Below are 12179 nucleotides of genomic sequence, written 5' to 3'. Positions count from 1 at the left end.
GTGGCCTTTTCTGTCTCTTGGGCTCATCCTTACCATATGTCTTTGGTGTTCTTCATTCGCCTTTGCTCCGGGTAGGTTGAGACCAATTTATGCATCTTAGCCGTACCTTTTTGCATTCTTACCAGCAGTGAATGAGAATTCCTGTTGCTCCACATCTTCACTAACATTTGGTATTTTCAGTGTTTTGGATTTTAGCTGTTCTAACCGTTAATTTTAACCGTAAGGTGGAATTGATTTGACAGCACCTGGTTTTGTGTGTGTGTGTGTGTGTGTTTAATAGGTATAGAGTGGCATCTCATTGTTATTTTAATCTGCAGTTCCCTAATGACATATGGGAGCCCTGGTGGCACACTGGTTAAGAGCTCAGGCTGCTAACCAGAAGGTTGGCAATTTGAGTCTACCAGCCACTCCTTGGGAACCCTGTGGGGCACTTCTACTCCGTCTTATAGGGTCGCTATGAGTCAAAATCGACTCATCAGCAATGGGGTTGGGTTTTGGTTTTATTTATTTATTTATTTAGGTAATGACACATGATGTTGTGATATTGAGCATCTTCTCATGTGTTTATCATCTGTCTCTTTTTTGGTGAGGTGTCTGCTCAGATCTTTTGTGCATTTTGTAATTGGGCTGTTTGTTTTCAGAGTTCTTTGTGTATTTTGGACACAGTGCTTTTTGGGTGCAAATATTTGTGTGTGTTAGATTTGTTGCTCCAATTTAAAATTGTTCCATAACAGTGGTTTTTATCCTGGGAACTCAGAAGGTAGAGAGAACACATATAAATTATTTAAAAATAATAGTCTAAAGTGATTTGTAGAGTATGTATTGGATGAAAGTCCAAGTTCACTCATGCAAAAGCGTGCACTGAGTGACTGCAATGTATTACAGTATTAAGAGGTCGGACTGCATTCTGCCTAGTTTTTTGTTCTGTCCTTTCTCCAAAGGGATAGAGATGAGTCTGATTCTAGGAGAGTTTTAAATTCTGTAGTTATTGAGAGAACAAAGCTCTAAAATAGATCCAGATTTTTATTCTGTAATAAACCAAAATGTTCATATTCTAATATATTATTTGCTAATTGTCTCTTGGGTTCCATTATAGTATTGCTTAACAGAAAATGAGGAAGTGTGTTGCTAATATCTTTGTATTAGCCTGGATTACATAAAGGCTTTTATGTTTTCTTATACCTTGACAGGTTGGTACAGAGGATACACCCTCCAAAATAAATCTAAAAAGGTATGGTCTATCATTCAGATTTTTAATTAATTTGAAATGCCTATTAGTTTTGTATTGTGTTATCTGATCTCGTTATCTGCTCTCTGCTGTCTCTAGACTTAGTTTGTTTTCTCTTTGATGCATGTCCTTTAGATTTTAAAACAAATTCTCTGACCTCAGTGCTCAAGTAAAATAGTGCCAATTTTATCCATCATCTTTCTCACCAGCCAATTCGAGGATCAAGGCCAGAGGTGAACTTGGGCACTAGGCCGGGCCTCTGCCACCCTCTTCCTCCCTGTGCCTCAGGTTAAGCTGGTGTTGCCATGGGTAGATCTCTGTTTCAGTGAAGGACCCGTGTGTGTCCTTTTATCCTTTAGTTCCAGTGCTAAAATCCAAGAACTAAAGGATCTCCCATTTCCTTTTGATTCTTTCCTTCACTGTAATATGGATAAACCAGAGTGGTGGTTTTCAAACTTGAGCCTCACAACCACAATAATACATCATGGAATCATCCTAGTGGGTTATAACCAACATATAAATACATATTTGGTTATAACCAAATATAAAACTGAAAGTGTAGAAGACAAAGTGGACCCATATGGTAAGTATTGCTTCATGACACTTTTGTTTCAGGTATATATTTTTATGGATATCTGTACAGTACCAGGTTGCCATGAAAATGCATTTCTTACTATTAGTCATAGTCAAAGGGTTTGAAAAAATACTGAACTCTAGGGGGTTCTTTTCCCAGTGCCAGAGCTACTAATCATCAAAAAAATCATCAAGCTAAAGAAAATCTATTAAGTATCTTAATACCCACCTCAGCTTATTTCAGCCAGGTCAGCTCTTTTCCTTTGACACTGCAGCCAGGGGCAGCAGAGCATGTCAGCACTTTCTTTTGAAAAAGCCAAGTTGATAGGGCCTTATTATTTCACAGTGCGTTCACACGGCAAATAGAGAATTAGGAAAAGGATAAGAGAAAATTTGTAGAATTTATCAAGAGATGAATAAAAAAGCCTACAGTTTTTATTCTTCAAAAATAGCATAAGGTAGAAGTAATCCTTGCACACACATGTGCTGATGTTGGACACACACCATTCAAAGGAATGTAGGGCCCAGAAAAGCACCATTTCTGGTGAGTCGACCCTGACTCATGGTGACCCCATGTGTGTCAGAGTAGAACTCTGCCCTATAGGATTTTCCATAGCTGCTCTTTGGGAAGTGGATCCCCAGGCCTTTCTTCCCAGGCACCTCTGGATGGACTTGAACCTCCAGCCTTTTCTTTAGCAGCCTAGGGTGTTAACAGTTTACATCCTCAGGGACTCCTCCTACAGGCTAAAAAACAAACAATCTAGTTTCTGTTTAGTCCATTTTGATTCATGGCAATCCCGTGTGTGTTCAAGGGACTTTTTTTTTTTTTTTTTAATAACCAAACCAAACCAGTTGTTGTGGAGTCCACTTCAACTCATGGTGACCCCATGTGTGTCAGAGTAGAACTGTGCTCCATAGGATTTTCAGTGGCTGATTTTTTTTCAGAAGTAGATCCCCAGGCCTTTCTTCAGAGGTACTTCTGGGTAGACTCCCACCAACTTCTCAGCCGTCAAGTGTGTTAACTATTGCACCACCCAGGGACCCTGTATAGGGTGTAGGCCGTTAAAAGCCACAAGCTTTCCATATTGTTATATCTTAAATGACACTTAATATTTGCATATGTATGTGTGTGCACGTACACTTTGTTAACTTTCACAATTTAATAATCTACCACATGAAGGTGTATTTGCTTTTAAAGCAAATATCAACTTCCCCAGTGGAGACGAAAGGATTTTCTTTTAGAGTACCTGGAATATGGCCACTCCTGCTTCTTGGTTTGGGCTTAGCCCTATCAATGTTCATTTTACTCATAGTTATGGAAGTGGTAGTTATCTCAAAGGTGATTAGAGTTAACTTTGAAGTTCTAAATTTATTAAAGAACAAGAATACTTACGTCACATAATTCCCAGTCCTTTAATTAAAAAAGCTGAATTTTTAAAAATGAACAGAATACCACTCTCAGACAAAATCATTTGAATGAAAGGAACAAATAAAGTTTTTGATTTTTAAATGACAAATATCAGTCACTTTGAAACAGGTTACCAGACCACAGATTTTCCCTTTTAGAGAGTCTGTAGTATTTAAGTATCCTTTTCCGGCATGGAAGGAAGACCTTTGTTTCTATGATTTCCTAATATATCAAAATCCACCCAGGGAGTACCGCTTGGGTCTGCTTTGAAAAGCGGATGGATGGGGTGCCCTGCTAGAATCTAAATGACAAGTTCTGGATGGTTTTTAACTTTTTTTTTTAACCTCTCTTTTAACCTCACCCTTTAGAAGAATTGTTTCAGCTTCTCTTAGTTCTTGACAATTAAAGAAAAACTTTGCAGTTCACTGAAATGATGACACAAACAAGGGCCAGGCATTACTTATTGATTTTGAAGCTGAAATTTCTTTCTTGAAGAGATCCAGGAAAAATAAAGGGAATTTAAAGTCAGTCGTCAAGAATTATACTCACCTTTTGACATCCCTTCATTAAGAGATCCAGCCCATTCAAAATGTTCCTTTAATGTGACAGCTTTGTTTGCTGGTCGTTAGGGGAAGAGTTACTGAAAAGGCCTGTTGTTTTAATGGGAATTTTTGGTGTCGTTTATTAGCAGACCTAGCCATTTAGAGTGGTAATAAAATGGACTAGTGGTTTTGCAATCGAAGAAGCCAAGAGCTTTTCAGAAACTAACTATTGATCCTGGCGGTGTGGAGTGTGGAGGTATGAATAAGGGCAATATCTAGAAAATCATTAGTTTGATTTTTACTCACATGAGTGGGTTGCATTGAGAAAGGAAAAGCCAACTTGAGAAATAGGCTGTCAGTCAAAAATGTATCCTCCAGGTTTACTCTGGCTTTATGTGTGTCATAAGACCTAGGAAAATTGTACAAGGCTCAGATTTATCAGGACAATCAAATGACTGTAAATGGCCATATGCTGTCATGGAAAGATGATGCTTAGAATGATAGAGCAGTAATAGAGCAAAATAAACAATCTCTTAATATGAAAATCTGTCATGCCTGCATCCCCCAATGTAAATTATCTGCTTATGATTTTTAACTGTCACAAAAAAAAGTCACTGTTTAATTTTATTCCTGAATACTTCTGTACTGGATTTCTCCCTATTGTCAGGACACCAGTCATCAGATTCTGAATGCATGAGAATTTTTTTTTTTATTAACTTTTATTGAGCTTCAAGTGAACGTTTACAAATCAAGTCAGACTGTCACATATAAGTTTATATACACCTTACTCCGTACTCCCATTTGCTCTCCCCTAATGAGTTTTTTTTTTTTTTTTTTTAATGAGTCAGCCCTTCCAGTCTCTCCTTTCGTGACAATTTTGACAGCTTCCAACTCTCTCTATCCTCCCATCCCCCCTCCAGACAGGAGATGCCAACACAGTCTCAAGTGTCCACCTGATATAATTAGCTCACTCTTCATCAGCATCTCTCTCCTACCCACTGTCCAGTCCCTTTCATGTCTGATGAGTTGTCTTCGGGAGTGGTTCCTGTCCTGGGCCAACAGAAGGTGTGGGGACCATGACCGCCGGGATTCCTCTAGTCTCAGTCAGACCATTAAGTATGGTCTTTTTGTGAGAATTTGGGGTCTGCATCCCACTGATCTCCTGCTCCCTCAGGGGTTCTCTGTTGTGCTCCCTGTCAGGGCAGTCATCGATTGTGGCCGGGCACCAACTAGTTCTTCTGGTCTCAGGATGATGTAGGTCTCTGGTTCATGTGGCCCTTTCTGTCTCTTGGGCTCTTAGTTATCGTGTGACCTTGGTGTTCTTCATTCTCCTTTGCTCCAGGTGGGTTGAGACCAGTTGATGCATCTTAGATGGCCGCTTGTTAGCATTTAAGACTCCAGACGCCACATTTCAAAGTGGGATGCAGAATGTTTTCATAATAGAATTATTTTGCCAGTTGACTTAGAAGTCCCCTTAAACCATGGTCCCCAAACCCCCGCCCTGAATGCATGAGAATTTTAATTGGTCCTTTTATCTTGATTTTGAAAATCTTCTGCAAGGGTATTTCTTTGGACTAACAACCTTACATCTTACTTTAACTTCTAAGTGTGGCTCCTTATAAGTACAATTTTAAGCAGTTCAACCCTGCTCAACATCCCTCTTTTTTAATTAGTTCTGGACATTTTAAGTCTGATTCTCCACAGAAGTGATACTCAGTAAAGCATTTGCCTCAGCTTAGTGGATAGAGGAAACCCAAAGTTACTTAGTTATCCTAAGAACAGGTCTGGAGCCTTCAGAATTCTTCCTTTGTTGTCAGAAATCAGGCCCAAAGGAATGATGGCATGTCTTGGTTACCTCGTGCTGCTATAACAGAAATACCACAAGTGGATGACTTTAACAAAGAGAAATGTATTTCTTCACAGTAAAGGAGGCTAAAAGTCCGAATTCAGGGCGCCAGCTCCAGGGGAAGCCTTTCTTTGTCTGTTGGCCTTCCCATTAATCTTCCCCCGGACTAGGAGCTTCTCTGTGCAGGAACCCTGGGTCCAAGGGATGCACTCTGCTCCTGCACTGTTTTCTTGGTGATATGAGGTCCCCCTGTCTCTCTGCTCACTTCTCTCTTTTATGTCTCAAGAGATTGCCTCAGGACACAATCCAATCTTGTAGATTGAGTCCTGTCTCACTAACACAACTGCCGCACATCCTCCCTCATTAACATCATACAGACAGGATTTATAACATATAGGAAAATCACATGATACTGGGAATCATGGCACAGCCAAATTGATACATACGTTTTTCGGGGACATAATTCAATCCATGACAATGCACATTCAATTTTTGTTTCTTTTGAACTGTTCAGTCTGGTTTCCAAAGTCAGTCTGAATCCTGATCTGATAATAAAAGGTCAGTGCCTCCTTGTCCCTGTGTGCGGTCTTGGTCATGTTATTAATGGGTATGTGATAGTGTTTTCTGATGTATGCATCCATTCCTGTCCCTTTCTCAAAGCCTGGAGGAGAATTATATACCATTTTTGTTGTTATTCTTCCTGCCTAATGGGAAAGGGTGGTCATTTTGCTTCTGACTCAAGCAGTTGCAGGATCCACTCTGTCATCACCAATGCTTAGAGCAGCTTAATCTCACATTTTCTTGCAGTTTCCTGTTTTATTGGTGAAGAATTGAAAGGGAGAAAGAAGAGTATTGTACTGATAGAGTACGTGAAACTGGACACAGTACCAGTCCATGTTGAAGCGCACTGGTTTTCCATCCCCAAGTGGATTAAAAATCCCTGGGTGCATGTCTTTGATCATAGTCCTCCAGGCACTGGGATACCCCCTCCCACCCTTGTGGTCAGCCACCCCTCTGGTGTAACATCCACAAGATTCACGCTGTCTTTTACAGGTGCAAGGCTAGGAGTAGTTGAGTCAGTGATTCCAGTTAAGAAGGTTCTTCCCTGACCTCTACTGGCATGGCATATATAATACAATAAAACCAGTGTCTTTTCCAGATGTCATTTTCTCTTATTTTTGTTGTTAGTTGCTGTCTAGTTGCCTCGGACTCATGGCGACCTTACGTATAACAGAACAAAACATTGGCTGGCCTTGTGCCATCCTCACAACTTTTGGTGTGTGAGCCCATTATTACAGTCACCTTGTCAGTCTATCTCTTGGAGGGTTTTTCTATTTACTGATGAGGACATCACACAGGAAAACAACAAAATTTTTGAGTATTTAAGAAAACTCTGACCTATCACTTGCCTCCTGTTAATTATATCTGCTACTCAGTTTCTACCAGCTGGTTCTCCTGTCTTTCTCATAGGTCTGGCAGGGCCTTAGTTTTCCCCATGAGCAGTGTCACAGTACTGATATAGAACTGCCTCTTAGGAATATAGAATGGAGAGCATTTTGAGACTGAAATGCCAGAATTAACCAGGTAACTAATATGAATTGATTTTGGGTATATTTGGTTTAAGTGCCAAGAAGAATTACTTTAGAACATTACTGTATTTTTATAGGCCAGTAAGTACATATCCACCCATCTCACTAATTATGTGAAACCCTTTAAGGTAAACATCTCATGGCGTGTAGAATCTGGATGGATTTTAAGAACTCACTATTAAACTCCTTACCGTTATTGTAGCTCTGACTTAACCCAGGTATGTTTGCCTCTTCATTTATGACACATTTATCCTATGCTCTCTGAATCCTGATCTTAGTTTATACCTTTTATATGTTTCGGCCTTGTCTTCATTTAGGTAACCAGCCAGCAGAGTTGAAATCTTACAAACCTGATTGCAAAGTTTAGCTGTTCTAAAGGTTTCTTTTTGTCCTCCCATTCACTCTTGCTCATTTCATATTCTTTGCTTTGGGATGAGATTTTATGAGTGTCTAACCAAAGTTCTTCTCTCTGTAGGGTATTTTCCCTGAAACATATATCCACTTGAAAGAGGCAACTGTGGAAGACAGAGGGTAAGTTCCAACCAGAGAAGACTCCTAAAAATAATAAAGCTATAAAATTATTATTAAAGAACGTCTTAAACCAAAACCACTGCTATTGAGTCAATTCCAACTCATAGTGACCCTATAGGAGACCCTATAGGAAAGTAGAACTTCCTCATAGGGTTTCCAAGGTTATAAATATTTACAGAAGCAGACTGCCACAACTTTCTTCCGTGGAGCAGCTGGTGGCTTTGAACCACCGACTTTTCGGTTAGCAGCAGAGCGCTTTAACCACGGTCACCAGGGCTCCAAAGAATGTCTTATGTACTTTAATATCTCATCAGTAAAAAAGATATGAGTGAAAACTTTTTCCTGGCAGATTCCTTTCTCTGCTTTCTCTTTCCTCCCTGACATCCTTCTCCAGAGTAGCAAGTCAGAGGTAATGAACTGAGGGCCTTTACCTTCCCCTTCTGCTACCTGCTAACTGGTGTGTGTGTGTGTGTGTGTTCATACACATGAACAGTTGGGACTCATAGGCAGATAAGACCTAAGAAGCCCCCAATTTGGGATCTTCGGGAAATAGGTGAGTAGGCTACATCATCTCCTTATCAGACCTGAACTGAAGGGTCAATTAACCTTAGTGCACTTGAGTTTTTCTACTGAAAATTGGAGGATACAAATCAGGCCCTATGTTGGTCATGAGCTTGATGTGAGATTCAAATGAAACAATGTATGTGAATGGGCTCTGCAAAGAAAATCCATGAGGTTTGGGATGTTCTTATTCCTTGCCCACCTTATCATTTGTCCTAGAAAGTACTACCTCTATGGCAGTTAAGAAGAATGAATATGCAGCATGAAGTCCAGGAGAAAGACCTTTTAATTGGTCAGTCTACTGGCAAGGAAGTTCAGAAAGTAATAAGGAGAGCCTGGAGTAGGACTGGAATCCCAGGTTGGATAGAGAATGGAGTGGAGCCAAGAGAGAAAAGACCAGCTGGGTCCCAGACTCACACAGACTCAATGCTGACAAGAACATTCTCAGTAATAAGGTCAGCACCCTCATATCATAGACAAGAGGTGGAGACCTGTTCAAATTCACGTAACTCTGATACCAGAATCCAGGTCTTCTGCCCTCCTGGAGAAGTCCTTTTTCTAATGGGTAATCTTGGGCAGCTTCCACTGCCACCAGCCACAATGATGTTGAGGCAGGGTGGAAGGCATGTACCCACTAACTAGGTAGTTAGGCTTGCTAGATAAGATTCAGGATGCCCAATTAAATTTGAAATTCAGGTAACAACAAGTAAATTTTGTACTCTAAGTATGTCCCTAGTATTGTATGAGGCATGCTTATCTAAAAAACTGTTTGTAACATATCTGAAGTTCAAATTTATCTGGACAGTCTGTGTTTTTATTTGCTAAATCTAACAATCCCTCCACAAATCCCCACTTGTTTGCTTGCTCTCACTTATTTTTTCTCTTTGCTAATCATAAAAATATCAGAATTTATGTGAATAAATGTAAAATCTACATGTTTGTAAGTCTCATGTAAGTGGAAGTCCCTGAGTGGTGCAGATTGTTAAGCACTTAACCACTAGCTGGAAAGTTGGTGGTTCAGATCCACCCAACAGCACCTTGGAACAAAGGTCTGGCAATCTGCACCTGAAAGACGATAGCCTCGAAAACCCTGTGGAGCAGTTCTACTCTGTACATGTGGGGTTGTCATGAGTTGGGATTAACTTGACGGCAACTGACAACAACAGCAACCATGTAGTTATATGTCAGTTTTCTGTGCTGAAAAGCAGCAGATGAGAAGAAAAGCCAGTACCGTTCCAAGAGAGAGCACTGCCTCAGTCCCAGCCGACAGACTCAGTGTGAGGTGTCAAACCCAGGGCTTTTTTGATTGGGCACCCTTCTCCACCTCACTCTTCGTAATGAAATGTTGGGTTTTTATTTCCATCCCTGGGAATCACTAAAGCCATCCTGGTCGGTAACTTAGGTGCTCATGTTGTTGTTGTTGTTGTTAGGTGCCATCAAGTCGGTTCTGACTCATAGCGACCCTGTGCACAACAGAACGAAACACTGCCTGGTCCTGCGCCATCCTTACAGTCATTGTTATGCTTGAGCCCATTGTTGCAGCCACTGTGTCAGTCCACCTCTTTGAGGGTCTTCCTCTTTTCCTCCGGCCCTGTACTGTGCCAAGCATGATGTACTTCTCCAGGGACTGATCCCTCCTATCCCCAATGGGGAGGTACAGACTGGGCTGTTGGCCCATTTTGTTGCAGAACCTCTGTTCATCTTGAGAACTGTGGTATCCTAAGCTCCTTTCCTTTTCTGTGATACATAAATGCGATTAAAGTCCCTTACACAGAAAGGCCCCAACAGACAAATTTTGTGGTGTTTCAAGCTCAAGCAGCCCCACTCCAGACGTGGAGTTTGGGGAATGTGACCTCCGTCAAGGAAAGCAGCGATGATCAATGCAGGTAAAGTGAGCCTCTGTTTGGTCCTTCTCAGGCAGAACGAGACTGTGATTCCAGGTGAGCTGCCACTGGTGCAGGAGCTCACCTCCACTCTGCGAGAATGGGCCGTCATCTGGCGCAAGCTCTATGTGGTGAGTTTCCCCTGGGACGTGGAGCCTGCGGCATTCTCCTTGGACCTCAGACTGCTTACCTCTGCAAGGTGCCTGTCACTTATGACCTCTCTGCACGGAGTGGGACACATCTTACCTGAACCACACAATGTCTGATAACCGGACTTCCTCAGAGTGGGATCATTGATGTTATAGAGCAATGGGGGAAGAGGACATAATTAAGTCATTTTTTTTTCTCAACTGACAAATATCCTGATTGTGAAAGTAATAATGATAATAATAATTGCAAACACTTGCAAAGTACTTACCAAGTGCCAGAAGAGTCTTCTCAGTGTCCCTATAAAGTAGGTGTAATTATTATCAATTTATCGATGTGAACACTGAGGGATGTTCTCTTGATCTCACATGTATACCTAGAAAAAAAACATTGCCTCGAGCCCATTCCACCTCCTAGAGACCCTATTCCAGCGACCCCATACATGTACACCAGTGATTAGGAATTTGCCAAGCCACAAGAGGCCTCACACATGGGGGGCATTTTTTACCTTCGTGAATAGATATTATAGACTCAGGAACTTGAGTTGTTTTAAAACATGACCTGGAGAGTCTTCTTTTCAGGGCCGATTCCCAGTACTCAGTCTCACATTGGTTTGACCTCAGATTGCTAATATTATATGCCAGTTCAGGGGGACATTACACAGGACCCAGCATGTTCTCTCCATAATAAACCATAATCAGAAGTTCTATGCAGGTTTGCAATTAGGGCAAGGTAAGTCTAGTAGCTGGTGATGTCAGACTGAGAGAGCCTGAGGAGCCATTTTGCCAGAAGGCTAGAATGCTGAGTCTGTTGGCAGCAAGCCTGCACTCATCACCACGTTGGGAAGCCCTTTCCTAGACGTTGGAATGCACCAAAACTCTTCTAAAGCTCTCCCTCCTGGCAACCTTGTAGATAACCATCACTAGGTCTTCTCTCTATAAGTGTCTTCCATGCTTCTGTAACTGGCCAAAAATTCCTGTGGTGAAGGTATATTCCCTCCTTAGGTGAGTGAATGGGTTCAGTCAGGTTGTACGTAGGTTAAACTTGAAGGCCTGGGAACCGTTCCGTGTCCTTCGTGTGGCTTTATCTAGGTTTTTGTTCAGTCTTGTGTTAATTCTTGATTTTCACTCTCAAAGGCCAGTCTTACTAAGTTACTGGGAACACCTCACTCTGGCTAGTAAAAACTGATCAAATGCCCATTCAAACATAACTTCTAAAAGCTAATGTACAGTATTTTATTTCTGTCCAGGGCTGTTGTTTTCCATGATGAATCACAGCAGCAGAAATCACCAACCCCTTCAGGGGAAGCCTGCATGCCTTTCCTCTGCCTGCCCGTCTTTCAAGGCCTAATTCAAACCCTTCTTCATAATGCGGCCTCTAAGCACACCAATCCATAGTGTTTCCTGCTGGACTATGGCAGCACTTATTGTCTGATGCATCATCTGACCCGTGGGGCGTTCTGCCTTGTAATGAAGCTGATCTTTTGATCTCTTTATGTTATGTGAGGACAGAGCTAACTTGTAAGTTCCTAAATCATCAGCTCCTGGAGGACAGAGATGCTGCTGTGAGCCCGGCGGTCTGAGTGGATGGTCTTGCACTTATAGAGAAAGCATTCTTCGGTTCTGGTTAATTGACTCGCTAGTGGTGGGTGTAACCAGCTTGATGGGTGAGCCTGTCACATACATGAGTTTGTTCCTTAGCAGTTTCTTTCTGGAAATTGATGAGTGGTGAAACGTATTAAATGATAAGTACTGGGAAGTGAGATTTTTAAAAATGTAATGTATAAGAGTAGAGATTATGAAGGAGGTTGTCTTAGTCATCTAGTGCTTCTATAACAGAAATACCACAAGTGGATGGGTTTAACAAAGAGA

General features: G+C 41.4%; 1 protein-coding gene across 7 annotated transcripts in view; it reads left to right on the top strand.

Annotated features, from left to right (window-relative positions):
• Window positions 1-12179, top strand: part of DOCK5 (dedicator of cytokinesis 5) — a 233671-nt gene that overhangs the window by 76912 nt on the left and 144580 nt on the right. For 3 of the 7 annotated variants that reach the window (XM_064272667.1, XM_064272666.1, XM_064272669.1), the window contains exons 3-4: window positions 7662-7717; window positions 10196-10292. In XM_064272667.1, coding sequence (XP_064128737.1) covers window positions 7662-7717; window positions 10196-10292 — 153 coding nt within the window. Of the gene's footprint in view, window positions 1-1190; window positions 1232-7661; window positions 7718-10195; window positions 10361-12179 lie in introns of those variants that run through there. The other 4 variants (XM_010592365.3, XM_023550999.2, XM_064272668.1 and 1 more) reach the window with 3 other exon arrangements.

The sequence above is a fragment of the Loxodonta africana genome, chromosome 19 (genome assembly GCF_030014295.1).
Source record: "Loxodonta africana isolate mLoxAfr1 chromosome 19, mLoxAfr1.hap2, whole genome shotgun sequence".
NCBI lineage: Eukaryota > Metazoa > Chordata > Mammalia > Proboscidea > Elephantidae > Loxodonta > Loxodonta africana.
Note: the sequence above shows the minus strand (reverse complement) of the source record. Positions and strands in the feature narration are given on the sequence as shown.